General features: G+C 40.6%; 1 protein-coding gene across 1 annotated transcript in view; it reads left to right on the top strand.

The window, feature by feature from the left end:
* The window catches only part of fah (fumarylacetoacetate hydrolase (fumarylacetoacetase)), a 48,954-nt gene that overhangs the window by 28,701 nt on the left and 1,349 nt on the right, over positions 1 to 18,904 (top strand). Inside the window, exons 11-12 of the mRNA XM_086025133.1 lie at positions 1,660 to 1,706; positions 13,794 to 13,895. Of these exons, the coding sequence (XP_085881259.1) occupies positions 1,660 to 1,706; positions 13,794 to 13,895 (149 nt within the window). The remainder of the gene's footprint in view (positions 1 to 1,659; positions 1,707 to 13,793; positions 13,896 to 18,904) is intronic.

The raw sequence follows: 18,904 nt of genomic DNA, 5'->3' as shown, positions 1-18,904 counted from the left end.
TGTCCCTACCCAAGATGGCCACCGCATTGGGGCGACCTCGGGGTGAGTATCCCCAGTCTAGCTAATGTCCCGTCCCAAGATGGCCGCCGCACTGGGGAGATCAACGGCCAATAACACTGGTCCACTGGAAATGAATGGTGAAATTGTGTGACCTTTTTAAGTGTGAATGAGTTGAATGTGTGAGAAGTAGGAATTTTGGGGGTGTTGAAAAGCTGAATGTAAGTTGAATGAATTGAATGACTTGAATTTGTGGAAATTGGGATGGTGTAAATGTGAAAAGTTGAATGTACAAATGGAAATGAATGGTGAATAGTTTAATTTTTGTGGGTTTTTAAAGTGTGAATCAGTTGAATGTGTGGGAAGTAGGAATTTTGGGGGTGTTGAAAAGCTGAATATAAGTTGAATGACTTGAATTTGTGGAAATTGGGAAGGTGTAAATATGAAAAGTTGAATGTGCAAATGGAAATGAATGGTGAATAGTTGAATTTTTGTGTTTTTTTTAAGGGTGAATCAGTTGAATGTGTGGGAAGTAGGAATTTTGGGGGTGTTGAAAAGCTGAATGTAAATTGAATGAGTTCAATGACTTGAATTTGTGGAAATTGGGAAGGTGTAAATGTGAAAAGTTGAATGTTCCAATGGAAATGAATGGTGAATAGTTGAATTTTTGTAGGTTTTTTTTAAGGGTGAATGAGTTGAATGTGTGGGGAATAAGAATTTGGGGTGTGTTGAAAAGCATGACCAATATGAGTTGAATGAGATGAATGTTTGTGAATTTCAAATTGGAATGATGGAAATGTGAATTGTTGAATACGGCAATGGGAATGAATGGTGGAATTTTGTGGGGTTTTTTACGGGTGAATAAGTTGAATTTTTGGGAAGTAGGAATTGTGCGTGTGTTGAATAGCTTTACCAATTTGAGTTGAATGAGTTGAATCTTATGAATTTTAAATTGGAATTGTGGAAATGGGAAATGTTGAAAGTGCCATTGGAAATGAATGTGTTTTTTTGGGGTGAAAAGTGGAAAATATTGGGGAAACGTTAAATTTGGGGAACGAAAAAAAAATGCTACCCCAGAAGGCATGAATTTTCTAAATGTTTTGAAACTTGAATGAAGTGAATCGGGTGAAAAATGTGGAAGGAGTTGGACACCAAAAAATGTGTTAAAAAGTGGAATAATAATAATAATAAACTATAGGAATAACATGTGTGAAGGCGTTCGCCTTCACACAATTACATGATCATTTGAATAAGGTGTGTTGCAAGCACGAAGAGATGGAAAACAGACAGGACACTGGCCCTCGAGGACCACCCCTACTCTAAATTGTACCTAGGTGTGAATGGTTTTTCTTTGTGTGCCCTTTGATTGGCTGGCAACCATTTCAGGGTGTACCCCGCCTACCACTCCAAGACAGCTGGGACAGGTCCCATCACCCCCGCGATCCTCGTGAGGATAAGTGACTCGAATAATGGATGGATGGAAAATTGTTCATTTCATACTTTTCTATTTTTTTTCAATCAAAGTTGAGCATTATTAAAACTACATTTTGTGATTGAGAAAATATATTGTACCTCATTAAATTGTGCAAGTTGTGACCGGTGGGTGTATGTTTTATGTATTATGTCATGAAAATATGTAGTCATGATTTTTTTCTCCTTCAGGTCAGCTTATGAAAGAATCTTCCAAAATCTGCAATTCAAACTTCAAGGTAATATTCTGTATCTTAAATTAACTTGAACTATTACATAGTTACAAGTGACATGAAAAACCCTCCCTCCCCATTTTTGTCTAAATTGTCTAATTGCCATTGTCTGCAATGAGTACAATAATAGTAAATACAGACGTATCCATTACTGCTAGCGGTGTAACGGGACGCTAAATCAAAGTTCGGTTCGGTTTCTTGGAAGCTTCGGTGCAAAAAAATATATATTTTTGTGTTTATTTTGAAAAGTTGACAAGTAAATGGTCCTTTTTTTTCTTTTTTTAGAAAAAAAAATAAAAAGGGAACCATTCGGGTGACATTCTAAGAAATTATACCAGAATAAAAAATACACTAACATTAAAGATATCTTAATTTTGTAAATTAATAAGACACTGAAATCTTTAAACTCTCAGCAGCAACAGCCTATGACACATCTTAAGTATTCAAGTTAGACAAGTTGTCATTACAGTACATAAACATTTTTTGTGATGAGAAAAAACACATACAATAACAGTTACAATTATTGCTAACTGTATTAAAACTCTTTTTATAATGAAATACAGTAACTTTAAAGTCTTTATGAAATTATTTACAGTTTTTAGGCATTGAAATCTTTGAATGTTCAACAGCATCTTGTAACGAATTGGGTTCTGTGTTGTGGTTGGATTTGTGTTTTGCTGAGTTGTGATGTTTCCGAGTTTCATGAATGCATCGTACGGCTAAGCGAGAGAAGCAGCGGAGAACGAAGAACACAGCTGTTGTATTTTATATTGGGCTAAAAATACTGCTTGCTTCCTCGTCTAAGAAACATTCAAAGTCGGATATTCGTTATTATGTTAGATGTGTTACCTGCAACATAGCCGTACCTTTCCCCATCGGCGATTTTAACAGGAAAGCTAGAATGTTCCCAAACAAGAGACAGCAGTGTACGGGGTACCTTCGAGCTCTGGCTTGTTTGCGTATGCGATTATAATGCCATCTATCCATGCATTTATGATTTATCACAGCTTCTGGTGTCTTGGCTCCTTTTTAGTGCCGCCACCCTCCTCTCCCACGTGCAACAGTCAATAGCGCCCGTCCGTAAGATCGCGCTAATAAGTGGACCGAACCGAACGCAAGTGGACCGAACCGAACATGCCATACCGAAATGTATTAATACACCCGCGTGTACTGTTACACCCCCAATTTCTACTAATTTACAAAAATCTAAAAAAAAAGTGCTATCTGATGTTTACTTTGACAAACTTGGCTTGTCTGTCACATTCATTTACAGCTCAGTTAGATGAACAAGTACAAAGGCATACTACACTTATGACAGAGTAATGATTTGACAAACGGTCGCTTACTGAAGCCAGTCAAGAGAGCAGTGAAAACATTCTTTGTATCCACACAATCATGAAATGCTCCTCTGCACATCAGTCCATCTATCCATCCATTATCTGTGGGTCGCGAAGGCAGCAGCTTCAGCGGGGATCCCCAGACTTCCCTCACCCCAGCCATGTCTTACAGCTCTTTGGAGGGATCCCAAGGCATTCCCAGGCCAGCCGGGAGACATAGTCTCTCCAGCGTGTCCTAGGTTGTACTCGGGGCCTCCTGCCGGTGGAACATGCCTCACCAGGGAGGCGTCCAGGAGGCATCCTAATCAAATGCCCGAGCCACCTCAACTCGCTCCTCTCAACGTGGAGGACCAAGGGCTTGACTCTGAGTCCCTCCCGGATGACTGAACCTCTCACCCTATCTCTAAGGGAGAGCCTGGACACCTTGTAGAACCCATTTCGGCCGCTTGTATCCGAGTTCTGGTTCTTTCGGTGACGACCCACAGCTCATGACCATAGATCTCATCCCCAACCTGGAGAGGGCACTCCACCCTTTTCCGACTAAGGAACATGTTATCAGATTTGGAGGTGATGATTTTCATCCCAACCGCTTCACACTTGGCTGCGAACCACTCCAGTGAGAATTGGAGATTAAGGCTTGAAGAAGCCAACAGTACCACATCATCTGCAAAAAGCAGAGATGCAATACTGCGGCCACCAAACCGGACCCCCTCAACACCTCGGCTGCGCCTAGAAATTCTGTCCATAAAAGTTATGAACAGAATCGGTGACAAAGAGCAGCCTTGGTGGAGTCCAAACCTCACTGGAAATGAATCCGACTGCCAGCAATGCGGACCGAACTCTTGACATCGGTGGTACAGGGACCAAACAGCCCGTATCAGGGGGCTCAGTACCCCATACTCCCGAAGCACCCCTCACAGAACACCCAGAGGGACACGGTCGAACGCCTTCTCCAAGTCCACAAAACACATGTAGACTGGTTGGCCGAATTCCCATGCTCTCTCGAGTACCCTGCTGAGGCTGTAGAGCTGGACCACATTGCTCCTCCTGAGTCTGAGATTTGACCTCCCGACGGACCCTCCTCTCCAGCACCCCTGAATAGACCTTACCAGGGACGCTGAGGAGTGTGATTCCTCTGTAATTGGAACACACCCTTCGGTCCCCTTTCTTTAAAAGGGAGACCACCACCCCGGTCCAATCCAGAGGCACTGTCCCCAATGTTCACGCGATGTTGTGGAGGCGTGTCAACTATGACAGCCCCACAACATCCAGAGCTCTCAGGGATCTCATCCACCCCTGGGCTTTGCCACCCAGGAGCCTTTTTTTTTTTTTTTTTTTTTTTTAACAATATTTTTACTGAAAGAAGTTTTGAATTTTATTCAAAGTTCAAAACAATACAATGCAACCAAGTGGCACAAGGTATAGCATGTTCACATTCAACTTAAATTGAAACAAATATCTTTACAAAACACTAAATGAAAGACTCTTCAACAGTGCCATCAAACCAGACAATACAAACAAAATGAAAATGAAAAGAGGTAGTTGGATTAAAAAAAAAAAAGTACATTTAAAGCATAATATCATGAGTCTGTTTAAATTGGTATAGCACAACCCAGTGGTTAAAGTATGAAACAGCACGGTCATACATGACTTATAGAGCTTCTATTCTGCTACAGAATATTCAACAAATGGGACAGATCATGGTCCTTAACATATGGAATAAACCGTCCCCACACTGCTTGAAATGTGTTCTGCTTGTTTTTTAGAATATAAGAGATTTTTTCCGATGGTAAACAATAAGATAATTCCCTTAACCACATTCCAATACTTGGTTTGCCCATGCTTTGACCATGCTTTTCCATGTTAAAGCTATTACTCTCTTAGCCTGCAAAAGACCAATGTTCAAAAATATTTTTTCATGCCATTTCAAATTACACACATCTGGATATAGGCCTAATATGAAAAGCTTTGGTTCTAGCTCCAGTCTAATCAAGAGAATCTCCTGAACCATTAACCTAATCTCCTCCCAGAATTCCCCCACCCTTGGACATTGCCAAAGGCAGTGAAAAATGGATCTTTATGCACCCCACATCTATTACACGTATCAGGAATGTTCGCATTAAATTTGTACAGTTTTTCGGGAGTTATGTATACCCTCATCAACCAATTCTATTGTAAAAGCCTCAAACAAGTATTACTTGTGCTTGTCCAAGCTGTTTTTTTTTTTTTTTTTTTTTTTTTACACCTTTTCTTATTCTTTTTTTTATTAACTTTTTCTTTATTGAACATTTACACCAGTTTTACAAACATCATATCCAACAATATTTTTCTTTTTTATGATATAATCCCCCACCCGAACCAATGAAAAGGTAAAATTAAGTAAATTGAAAATAGAAATAAAGAATTAAAAAAAAAAAGTAAAATATAATATATATATATATATATATATATATATATATATGTCATGTCATCTTCCAAACCGCTTATCCTATATAGGGTCGCGGGGAGTTGCTGGAGCCTATCCCAGCCGTCAATGGGCGAAGGCAGACTACACCCCGAACTGGTCGCCAGCCAGTCGCAGGGCACACATAGACACTGTCACTGAGCGGGAATCGATCCCACGCTGCCCGCACACAACTCAGGCGTGTGTACCACTACACTATCAGCGGACATATATATATATATATATATATATATATAATGATAATAGTAAATCAATAAATAAAATAATAATAATAATAAAGTAAAGGAAGACAAAACGTGGCATTTCCACCCTCCTACATTTCAAAGTTAATGTTGCATTCAGTGGTTCTCCCGCTACTGTCCATTTGACCAGATATTTCAACCAAATCTTCGCCTATCAATGTTGTACATATTTACACCAATTTATATATGGGAAAAAGGAAAAGAGAAAGAGGGAAAAAAAAACCACACCTAAAGATAACTGACAAAATAGACAACAAAACTTGTCAACTTCTGTAATTTTTAACTAGGGTACAATATCAAATAAAGTCCAATCTAATTGGGGCTATGTAGTCCTTCCAACTTTTCCAAATTCTATCAAATTTATCCCCCCGTAGTCTCAAAGCAAATGTCAATTTTTCCATCACGTATATATTGTGTATCACCTCAACCCAATCCTCAAATTTCGGTATCTCATTGTTCTTCCACTTTCTGGTCATCACTTTTTTACTTGCCACCAACATTATTTTATACATATATTTACCTCCAAATCTGGTAAAAGTAATTCCAGGTTTTCCCAAGTAAAATGCTTCAAACGTAAGTGAGAGATCTACAATCAGTATTTTATCCATATGTTTCTTCACCTCTTGCCAATAACTGCCAATGGAAGGACACCCCCAGAACACATGATAATGGTCTGCTTTTCCTGTGCCACATAATCTCCAACATTTTGTATCATGGTATTTTGTCTGTGACAGTGTCCTAAAAAATTTTACATTTTTCCACCCGTGTTCCCTCCAAGATAAAGAATAAGTTGTACTCTTACTCTTCTACAAATATGACAATATTTGCTTCTCTCTCCCACTTCTCCTTTATATACACTGTATCATTCCCCTTTAATTCTTTAACTCCCGTATAAAGCCTGGAAATGAGATGTTTCCCCAGAGTAGACTTCTGTGCTGAAGTGAGCATTCCAACAATGTTGGACCCCCTGCCCTCCAAGGTTGCCCCCCTTATTTGAGTCAGATTTGTCCGCATTTGCAAGTATCTGAAATGACCTCGTTTTGATAACCCATATTGCTCTTTCAACTCTTGAAAACTTTTAACGTTTTCCTTATTCAAGAGTTCCCAAAATAGTGTAGGTCCGCTTTTCCAATTTCTAAAACTCCTGTCCGTTCTGTTAGGAATAAATTCAGAATCATACCCAATCCATCTTTGAATCTTTAAATTGTTTCTGGTAAGGATTTCAGACCAAATGTTGAGTGATAAATTCATCCATGGGTTTTACCCTTCCTTAGTATGTTCTCTCAAGTCCATGTCCACTATTATAGCTTGTATAGGGACACCATCGATTGTGCTTTCTTCAATATATTTCCGTCTAGCTGAGTAAGAGGGATCGCTCACATTTAATAATATTTTTAATTGAGCCGCCTGATAGTAGCTCTCTAAGCATGGGAGTCCCAGTCCTCCTTTGAATCTTTGGGGGGCTGCGACACAAGCGCTCGGTGTGCTCTTTCGATCTTCATCTCAAACGAAGGAAGCAAGTTCAGTTTCTCTCTGAGAAGTTTTTTGACAAAAGTGATCATCGATTGGGCGCTTCCCTCTGCTCTTACTTTCACTCCGTGAATTCGGACATTCTCCCTGCGTTCACAGCCCTCCAAATCCGTCATTCTCGTCTCCATCTGCCTCTGCAGCTCCACGAGCTCCATCGTAGCTTCCTCCAGACTCTGGGTGTGCTCCTCCGCTTCCACAACCCGCCTTTCAACATCATCGATTCTGTTGTTTGTCTTATTAATGTCCTCCTGAATTTCTTGCAAACTCTTGCAAACTCAAGTTCTCCCAGCGAAAGTCTCGTTTCTCTTGCAGTATCATGTCCATGTTTGCCATATTCTCCACAAGTCGTTGTGTTTCTTCTATCTCTTGGATTGGTTGCGTTTTCCGCTCGTCTTTCTTTTCCGCACCCGTAGATTCAATCAATTCTCCGGCTAGCTTAATGCCCTCTCCTCTGAATTTGGCTGCTTTGCTTGTTGGCTGAGCTGGCTGGCCTGTTAGCTTAGCTGGTTCGTTGTTCTTCTCGATGGTGAAATCCGTGTTTATATTTGACATTCGACTTCTTCCCTTATTTTTTCTCATTGCCCTTACTGTGACACTCAGATTTATTATCAATTTCTCAAATCGACGTGACCATTGGGCTTTCTTAGTCTCAATGTCGAAGAGCTCGCTATTTATGCTCGCCATGTCGAAGTCCGGCCGGAAGTCCTGTCTGAGCTGTTTTACGCGTGATACGCCACTGTTGTGGAGGTCATTTCAACTGAAAATCCAAATTCCATGCCTTAAGTTTGGGATCAGAGGACTCAGTCGAGGAGGCTTTTAAAAAGTCATAAAATTCTGAAATAATTCCCTTTCTAAAAGGAGTCTTTGTCAACATTTCCTCAAACCTAGTAGGGGGTGGGCAAGGCATATACTGATTCTGATTTGCTCTAATAAAACTCCTTAATTGGAGGTATTTTAAAAAATGTTTGCAAGGAATATCGTATTTCGTCCTCAACTTCCCGAATGTCAGAATATTCCAATCACAGCCATATATGGACATATGTGTTTTGCTCCTTTATCTGCCCATACTTTAAACCCAGCATCCATTTTCCCTGGGCTAAAAAAACTATTTCCCCAGATTGGGCTGAAATACAAAAAGAAAGAGCCATCTTTAAGGTACCTCCTGACTATCTGCCAGACACCCATCATGTGTTGTACAATAGGATTGGAGCAAGATCTTCTCAGTTTTTTAGGCTCATCTGAGTACAAATAAGCACAGAGCGGGAGCTTCAAGGAATTTGACTCAATGTCCCTCCAAGGCAGGGATCCCTCTGCAGTAAAATAAAACATGAGTGTCCTCAGCTGAACAGATCAGTAGTACCGTAGAATATTGGGGCACTGTAAACCACCTCTGTCATAGGGCAAGTATAAAAGGGATAGACGAAGCCTTTTAGTGTTCCATATGAAATCATTAAATAACTTTTTAATTTGGGGGGATAAGGGTTTTGGGAGGTGGCAGGGTGATATTTTGAAATAAGTATGGGAGCTTAGGAAGTATGTTCATTTTAAGTATGTTGGTTCTACCTATGAGAGCGATATGGAGGCTTGACCATCTTTCAAGAGTTTTAGAAATTTGTGAAAACGCTGGGTTGTAATTAACATTCATAATGCTATCTAATTTAGAACTTGAATACCTAAATACGTAAAGGAATTCACTATTGCACAGTGCCGAGCCGGACTTGGTGGATTAATCCGCTATTCTGAATTGAGGAACATGAAAGATGACATCGAATTATTAATTTTATAGTCCGTAATTTTACAGAATGACTTGATTGAATTCAAAATGGAGGGAATAGATTTGTCCAATTTCATAAGAAATAATATATCATCTGCATAAAGAGCTATCCGATGGTCAGTTTGTTCTATCCTAATACCTGTAATCATGACATGATCTCTCACCGCATTTGCCAATGGTTCAATGGCGAGAATGAATAGTAAAGAGGACAGGAGGCATCCCTATCTGCATCCTCTATAAATTTGTATTGGTCGCGAAACATTATTGTTGGTAAAATTTTCTGCATAAGGCAAAAGTTTAACCCAATTACAAAAATTATCCCTTAGGCCAAAGCGTCCAAGTACCTCAAATAAACAAGTCCACTCCTCTGTCAAATACCTTCTCAGCATCTAATGCTAAGAAGGCTGTATCCGGTACCCCTTTCTGGTCATGTAAGATATTCAAGACCCTCCTCACATTATGGAAACTGTGGCGACCTATCATGAAACCATTTTAGTCTGTCATTATTAAATGTGGTAGAACTAATTACAGTCTTTTTCTAAAATTTCCACTGAATTTTAAAGTCAGAATTCAAAAGACTGATTGGTCTCATATTCTCTCACTTGCCATTAGATTTGCCTGGCTTTGGAACCAAAGTAATGAGGGCACCCCTAAGGGAAGGGGGAAGTATTCCATTTTGCAAAAATTCTTTCATCATTTCGTCCTGAGTTTCGATTCAAATATTGTATAGATTTCTATGGGAAGAGCATCTGCCTGCTGGCTTTCCAGAATTTAAACTTCTTATCGCTGCAGAAATCTCTTCCAATGTCAAGTTTGACCCCAATGATGACCTGCCTCCCTCCTCTACTTGGGGAAAATGTATTTTGTTTAGAAATTAATTCAAATGAAGTCATGGTCGCCTATATGTCTATTTCAGGCGTACAGTGTTACCTCTACTTACGAACGTCTCTTCATACGAAGTTTCGAAACGCCTCAACAGGAAAAATTTGCCTCTTGTTACGAAATAAATTTCAGGATACGAAAGGTAAAAATACAGTATGGGCTGCTACTCGCAGCTCCAGAGTTTCCTGAATGCAACATACTCATAGCTGCTCTGCCATTGGCTATTACCTAGCACCTTCCTGGCATTCAATTGGCTAAGCGGGACCTCTACCGTATGTGTCTAAGTGTGTAGATAGACAGGTAGATAGATAGATATGTGATAGATATGTCTATGCAGTATCATCATTCGCCCTTCAGGCCATGAGGTGACTCGATAGTTTCATGTGAATTAGAAACGAGGAAAAGAAAAAAAATGAGAAAATCATTTTTTTTGTCCATACAAACAAAGGAAGAGATAATAGAAAAGTATGAAAAAGGGACGCGTTTGGTTGATCTCACCAAAGAATATGACCGTAATGTATCGACGGTCGCCACGTTATTAAATCAGTCCTTTACAAAACACTTCTGAGAGAGAACATAAACTAAAGAGGGCAAAAAGCGATGAGGACTGCAATTAAAAGGTAAACGACCATCATTTTTATTCTTTATTGTATTCTTTGTTTTTTACATTATTCACAACTCTCATTTATTGTGCAATAATATAATTGTAACATGTATTTGTTACATGTTTTGATGCATTTTTATGCTTTATAAAACATTTATATCTGAATATTGGTGGGCTTGGAACGGATTAGGGCATTTACATGGAAAACTATACTTACAAAATTTTCTACTTAAGAAATTTCTTCCAGAACCAATTAATTTCATAAGTAGAGGTACCACTGTATATAGTTTTTTGTAGAAAATTCTAAATTCATCATTTATCAATAAAGGATCCACAATGGAATCCCTATTATTAGTTTTAAGTCTGGTGATAGATCGCTCAGTTTCTAGTTGTTTTATTTGCCACGTCAGAATTTTCCTCGGCTTTTCCCCTTGATCAAAAATACTTTGCTTGAGCCGCAATAAATTGGCAGCTTGCTTTCGATGCTGTGATTTCATTATATTGTGCTCTCAAAAGTAGTAGATTCTGGTGAACCATGGGGCACGGACTGTTGAAATATGTGTCCTGCAATGTTCTAATTTTTGCCTCCAACAATAACACTTTTTGTCTAGCTTTTTTAGAATTAGAATTTGTGAAATTAATTACCTGGCCCCTAAAAAAAGCTTTGAAGGCCTGCCAACGAACACTTGCTGATGTCTCGTTAGTATTTATAATAAAGTAATCGTCTATCTGTTTTTCAAGAAATCTGAGTAAATCCAGATCCTGAAACCATTTTTGTTGAAATTTCCATCTGGGTGGATTACGTAGTTTTCCTCGGTCAATGTAAATTAAGTTATTTGTTGCATGGTCAGAAATTAAAATGCTGTCATAATTGCAATTCCTAATTTTGCTTACCAAACCTGCTGAAATTAAGAAGTAAACAGTCCGTGAATATATATGATGAGTTCCAGAAAAGCGAGAATAAACTGCCGCATCAGGATTCCTATCCCTCCATATGTCCCTCAAATTTAGCTCCTTCATAAATTGGTGTATAACTGCTTTACCTTTAACATGGGTAGTACCTATATGAGTCAATCTATCTTTAATGGGATCAATCGTACAATTAAAATCTCCCGCTATAATATATTGCCCTTTCAGTGTTGACAAAGTGAGAAATAAATTACAAAAAAAGTTTGGGTCGTCGTAGTTTGGTGCATAAATGTTGACCAGATTCAGGAGTTCAGTCAAAATAGTGTCTTGAATTATCAAAAATCGTCCCAATTTCTCTGGTATGAGCAGAGTGGAATGGACCCATGTATGAGTGTCATGACACCTCTTACCTGGGTGGTAAAATGAGCCGAATACACCGCCCCCCGCCACCCCCTCTTGATCTTGTGTTTCTTGAGGAAAAATTATTTTGGACTGTAAATCCTTCAGTCTCACCACTATTTGCTTTAGTTTTTTGAGACCCCTGCAGTTCCAAGAAATCAATTTAATTTCTAACTCACTGGGCATAATCTTATATTTGAAATTTTCGACTCATGATATCGCAGAATAAGTTTGAACTGCCAAAATAACAAAATAAGATTACCCTTTAGAGAACAAACAAACAACCTTTATCTCAGAACTCTGATTTCACTCCTGCCCCGCCCCACAACCCCCGCCCTTGCCACCCACTTAAATACCCCAGTAGGCTCAGCAACCATTCTACAGCTAATGAAGAATGGTCATATATTGCCATCACCTCCACCCCCAATACAATCCCCCCCCCCTCCGTCTATATAGCAGAAAAAAATAAACTGAACTCCACTATATGTTATGGATCTATGATCAGAATGAGGTGTTATAATCAAATTCTTCTAAAAGCATATTATGTCTGACGAGTGTTGTATATACTATAATAACATACAGGAACAATTGGAAGAAAGTCACGCAATCCATCCATCCATTATCGATACCGCTTATCCTCACAAGGGTCGCGGGGCGTGCTGGAGCCTATCCCAGCTGTCTTCAGGCAGTAGGCGGGCGACACCCTGAATTTGTTGCCAGCCAATCGCAGGGCAGACAGAGACAAACAAACATCTGCACTCACAATCACACCTAGGGGCAATTTAGAGTCACCATGCATGTTTTTGGAATGTGGGAGGAAGGCGGAGTACCCGTAGAAAACCCACGCAGGCACGGGGAGAACATGCAAACTCCACACAGGGAGGCCGGAGCCGGGATCGAACCCACGACCTCTGAACTGTGAGGCGGACGTGCTAACCAGTCGTCCACCGTGCCGCCAGGTCATGCAATGTTGAGTTAAATAAACCAAGTTAAATAAACGTGTTTTTTTTTTAGTAGAAGAATAAAAATAAATAAAAATTACTAATAAAAAAAAATACTAATAATAATAAAAATCTTTTGTACCTTGTGCGTAAGAAATGCAGTAATAGCAGATTACTTTTTTACTTTACTTCAAACTTGACTTTACTTGGGTTACTTCAAACCCAGAGATAGGAGAGCCCACCTGGGAGTCTCCAGGCTCTGCTTCCTTTGTGTCGGTGAAATTGAGGAGGTCTTCAAAGTATTCTCCCCATCGACCCACAACGTCCCGAGTTGAACTCAGAAGCACCCCATCTCCACTATACACAGTGTTAATGGTGCACTGCTTTCCTCTCTTGAGGCGCCGGATGGTGGACCAGAATTTCCTCGAAGCCGTCCGGAAGTCATTTTCCATGGCCTCACCGTTTGTCCCATTTGGCCAGCCGGTATCTGTCAGCTGCCTCCGGAGTCCCGTAGGCCAAAAAGGCCCAATAGGACTCCTTCTTCAGCTTGACAGCATCCCTTACCGCTGGTGTCCACCAGAGGGTTCGAGGATTGCCGCCACGACAGGCACCAACCACCTTACGGCCACAGCTCGACTCGGCTGCCTCAACAATCGAGGCACGAAACATGGTCCACTCATTCAATGTCCCCAGCCTCTCCCGGGACATGGGCAAAGTTCTGCCGGAGGTGTGAGATGAAACTCCTTCTGACAGGGGATTCTGCTAGAAGTTCCCAGAAACCCCTCACAATATTTTTGGGTCTGCTGGGTCGGAAAGACATATTCCCCCTCCATCAGAGCCAACAGACCACCAGGTGGTGGTCAGTTGACAGCTCCGCCCCTCTCTTCACTCAAGTGTCCAAAACATGCGGCCGCAAATCCGATGACATCGAACTGCTGCCTAGGGTGTTGTGTATGTCTGCTTCTGATCATATTGCTATTACATCAACGCTCATCTAGTCCATGTCTTTAGTACATGTACTGGACAATGAAGCAGCAGCTCGCTCATCACACTATCAATGGCTGCAACATCAGACCTGGAGACCTGCTGGCTTCTGGAACCATTAGTGGACCTGTGAGTATCTGACGGGACAGTATAAACTTTATATTTCATTAATATGCCTGTGAAATTCGTAACAGAGTATTTTGAACGTCAGTAACCCCATGAGGCAAAAACTTTTCTCGTCTCAAGTTCTACAAATGGTTTTGTTTCTCTGCTGTATGTGTGTATTAACAGAGCTGTTCATTTTACTAAAAATGTGCGGTCAGTTTATTGCCTTCCACCTACAACCGGGGTACTCTTCCGCGGTCCATCCCTCCGCCATTTTTTCCGGCCGGACTAAATAGTATTTATAATATAATAATCGCCTATATGCCGGTCCACCTATCATTTTAAACCGGTTTCTGTTAGCGTTTCCGACTGCCAACTTCTACAAACTACCACTAGCATACCGGCCCCCCTTTCCTCCGCTGGGTGATATTTGAAACAAAAGACTCACCGTGGCATGGAAGCCTCACCACGGCTTGACTAAATGCGTCTCCTTCTAGAACCTTTATGGACCTTTTAGGACCTCAGCCACGGCCAACGGGAAACGGATGGCTTGCCGTGGCCAGTGAAGCCTCACTGCGAAAATAAATGATAGACGATTACATGAATGGAAAAAAACGGGCTCCCAACTATGCTTAGTCTGACTATTTTTTTAAGGTTCCTATCTATCGCTTAATGCCTACAAAATTGGGCGTCCGTCATAGGCGGATAGACAGACCGGTCCGTCACATCGGCAGAATACCCAGCTATGTGTATAAATACATGGATGTATAAACATTACTCACAAAGTTAGGGATATTCGGCTTTCAGGTGAAATTTCAAGATGAACCAAGAAGGCACTATAACTGATCAATTTAAGTCTTCTTTGACCTCCCAGTTTTTGATTGCAAAGGGCCAACTTTCCAGTGTTTCTGTACTTACTTTTCAGTATCTTGCTATTCTCAAGCAAGGTGCTCAATGACAACTGGTGTTTGATCCATGAATCCAGCAGTACATTTTCTGGTTCAATTAGAATTGGTCTTTAAATAGTTCCCTTTATCATTCTGTTTACATTTTGATATCATGAAACCAGCATCTAACAATTAATCAGCTTTACCACGCCATTGCGAGACTTCTCAGAGGGAAGTGACCACTGGGCTTTGAGTGTCACAGAATATCAGCAGCAGGTTGATAGAGAGACAGTCACAGAAAATGTATAGAAATAAAGGTCAAGAGTAAATTTTACTCAAAGTAGTGGATTCATTGTACCCTGAATTATTAAAATGAACTTTTTACTCCAAAAATGTTTAAATACAACTCAATTAGATGAATAAAAGTGACTCTGTAAAAAATACTCTACCAATTTTTCTTTGGACTAATTGGATTTCAGGTGAAATTTATGGAACATGTAAAAAGTTCACACTACAGTGTCATCATACCGTGAAAGGAGGCCATTTAAGTAGACTGGTGATTTTGTCGTCTCAAACAATTTATTGAAACAAAAGTTAAAAAATGTCAACATCTCAATAACTCGTCATGTGCCCTTGAGCATCAATTACAGATTGACAACGACATCTCATGCTGTTCACAAGTCGACTTATTGTCTGCTGAGGCATGGCATCCCACTCTTTCTTGAAGGGCAGCCCTCAGGTCATTGACGTTGTGGGGTAGAGTTTCGAGCCTCTACAGCTGATCCCACAGGTTTTCAATGGGATTGAGGTCTGGAGAAAGTGCAGGCCATTCCATTTGAGGTACACCAGTCTTCAACAGCCGTTGCCTGATGATGTGACCTTGATGAGCTGGAGCATCGTCGTACATAAAGATGTAGGGGCACAATCACTGGATTCATGATGTTATTCAGGTAGTATGGGCTTGTCACAAAGTGTAGGGCTGTTCTGTACCGACTGGGCACACCTGCCCACAATGTCACATTGCCACCACCAAAAGCTTGTCAGGTGGTTGATGCGTAGCGCTCTCCTTGACGTCTTCAACATGGTTGGCGGCCATCATTTCTACTCGGCGTGAATCAACTTTCATCAGAGAACAGCACTGAGGCCCCACTGGTCCCTCGTCAAGCGTAAATGCTCTCTGGCCCATGCAAGACAATGCATTGGACTCTCTGTGCCTGCTGGTGTGGTCAGGTACGCTTGGAGCTAATCTAGCACCCAGACCACGCAGATGTAAACAGTTTCGAATGGTCTGACGTGACACTTTGGGTGCCTTTCACCTCCCTTTAACGTGCCTGGAGTTGAGTGGCATTCATCATCCGGTTTCTCAGGGCATTGTTCACAATGTAGCGGTCATCAGCATGGGTGGGGCCAAAGGATGTCCACGTCTACATCTTTCTGTGACTCTTCCAGTCTCCCGGTATCTCTGTTGCAACCTGCTGAAGACACTCTGTGACACTCCAAGCTCAGTGGCCACTTCCGTTTGATAATGTCCTGTTTGAAGCATCACAATTGCAAGGTTATTTTTAATCCATTGTTAGGTGTCGTCTTGGTCTCATAATGTCCAAATGTGAACAGCATGATGAAGATGGCTGTTTAAACACCAGCTCTAATTGAACCAGGACATTTATTGGTTGATTCAAGAATCAAACACTTGAATTTTGCCGTTAAGCTCCCCGTTAGAGAACAGTAACTTGTGCAAAAAGTACTGAAATATATAACAGTTCCAGATGTGCATTCAAAAGCTTAGAGAAGATCACATTAAGTTCACCTGTAAAGGTTTGAATGCATTTTAGGCTCGTCCTGTAATTTTAACCCAAAAGCTTAATATCCATAACTTTTGGTGAGTAGTGTATACATATATATATATATATATATATATATATATATATATATATGTGTGTGTGTGTGTGTGCATATATGAACATATCGACAGTAGGGATGTCACATACCGTATTTCCGGACTATAAGTCGCACTTTTTCATAGTTTGGCTGGGGGTGCGACTTATACTCTGGAGCGATGTGTGATGTGTGAAATTATTAACACATTACTGTCATGGATTGTTAGTGCTGACTTGTGACTTATGTTTTGCCTCTCTCTGCAGGCGCTTTAGCGCTAAAGCGCCTACAGAGGGAGACAAAACATCATAAATACAAGCAAGCACTAACAAGCCATGACAATTACTTCTATATCATTTCACATGTTATTGTAACCAACCTAAAGAAACATAAGACACATCCTAAAAGCTATTAAAATGCATGAATAATTTAAACGGTTAAAGTTTAATGTTTTGTTAAACTAACTGGCCTTGATAGTCAAGGAAGCCAGCTTATCCAAACAGCTAAACATTCACAAACAAACTCCACTGACTCCAGGTGTGCAACGAAGTTGCCTGTTTATATTGTGAAACTGCACAAGAAACAGAAAATACTATCAATCTATGAATTACATACACATGTATTTTCATAGACATGAACAAGATGAGCCTATGTTAACGATTAGCGATTGCGATTAGCATTAGCGATAGCGATTAGTATGTTGAGTCAACAACCTACAATCATCCACAATTCAGCTCGTATATAAATGTCATTACACACAATTGTCTAAGTTAGTTTCAGACGATGGTTGAACAAGAATAAACCACAAACAGGCAGACATGCTCCCGATTAGCAACCGCAATTAGCATTAGCGATAGCGATTAGTATGTTCAGTCAACAACACAGTACAATCAGCCACAATTCAGCTCCTATATAAATGCTGCATGGTCATTACCAGTACACACAATTGTCTGAGTTACTTACAGACAATGGTTGAATAAGAATGAACCACAAACAGGCAGTTGCCTGCCTCTGGCTGGGGTATTGCATCATGCAGCCACACACGTAAGTAGGATTACACTATGCAGAGAGGAGAGGAAGACATAATTACGACCGAATACATAAATACTTTTGGAGACTTGGAAACATTCTACATGGTCGGGGATGAATAAAAGACTTAAGCGATCTACAATCGTTTTGGTGAGTTTAAGTTATCTTACCGAAACTTTCTTGTATGCCACATGCGTAATGCGACTTATAGTCCTGTGCGACTTATATGTTTTTTTCCCCTTTATTATGCATTTTATGGCTGATGCGACTTGTACTCCGGAGTGACTTATAGTCATTGTATAAATACGGTAATCTGCAATATCGCAATATTAAAATTTCCACAAAATATCATCATCGTTGTATCACGATATTAATAGCAACAAATCTGTTCAAAAGCCCAAGTTGTTTTCTATTAGTGCAGTTCCAGCACCCTCTAGTGGTTAGTTTATGAGTGTTTGATGCAATTCTTTTGCCTGCAATAATGGATGCATTGATGTTTAAGACCCATGCTAATCGCCAGATAAAGGTGGATAACACATTTGAGTTCCTCCACAAATTGACCCAATTCACAATGTGTCCGTGCATTAGCAAGTAAGTGCCTCAATATTAAGGCCTAAATAGACCAATCCAACGTTGGCCAACTGTGACCGATGCTTACCCCCTGTGGTGTCAGGCCGAATGTCGGCACGTCACACTGGAAAAATACACCGCAATGACAGACAGCGACGCTGACCATTAAAATACCTTCTGTGCATGCGTGAGATGTAATACTGCTCCATACCATCAGCGGCGGTAGTCACTATTCCTCATGTTTAGAAAAAGCCAACCGGAAAGCTATTGGCCGGGGTCGGATGATAAAAATGTAAATAATGCATTCAGCTATATTTTTCGCTCACGATGAACTCCCATGCGAAGTAAACCCTCAAGTTCTTGACACAGTATCGTGAAATAAATTGTCAACCATAGCTGCTCTTGGAAGAAGATTAAGGCAGCAAAGGCGTGCTCACTGTTTATCCGCATTTGTCACTTCTCATTCGTGCCCATGCCCTGATTCGCTAGCAAACAGCCAATCAGAGTGACCAAATGTCGCGACTCACGATGTTGATTCAACATGCTGAAACACCCACCAGATGCTTCCTGATGAGGTTCGATGTTGCGACGGGTGTTTGTTAAGTCAATCAGACGGCGCAATCAGAAGCTTACCGATGTCCGACTGGTGTATCTAGGTTTATCGATATTCGG

Source organism: Filicampus tigris, chromosome 3 (assembly GCF_054856515.1).
Source record: "Filicampus tigris isolate MCC_2025a chromosome 3, RoL_Ftig_1.0, whole genome shotgun sequence".
NCBI classification, from domain to species: Eukaryota; Metazoa; Chordata; class Actinopteri; order Syngnathiformes; family Syngnathidae; genus Filicampus; species Filicampus tigris.
Note: the sequence above shows the minus strand (reverse complement) of the source record. Positions and strands in the feature narration are given on the sequence as shown.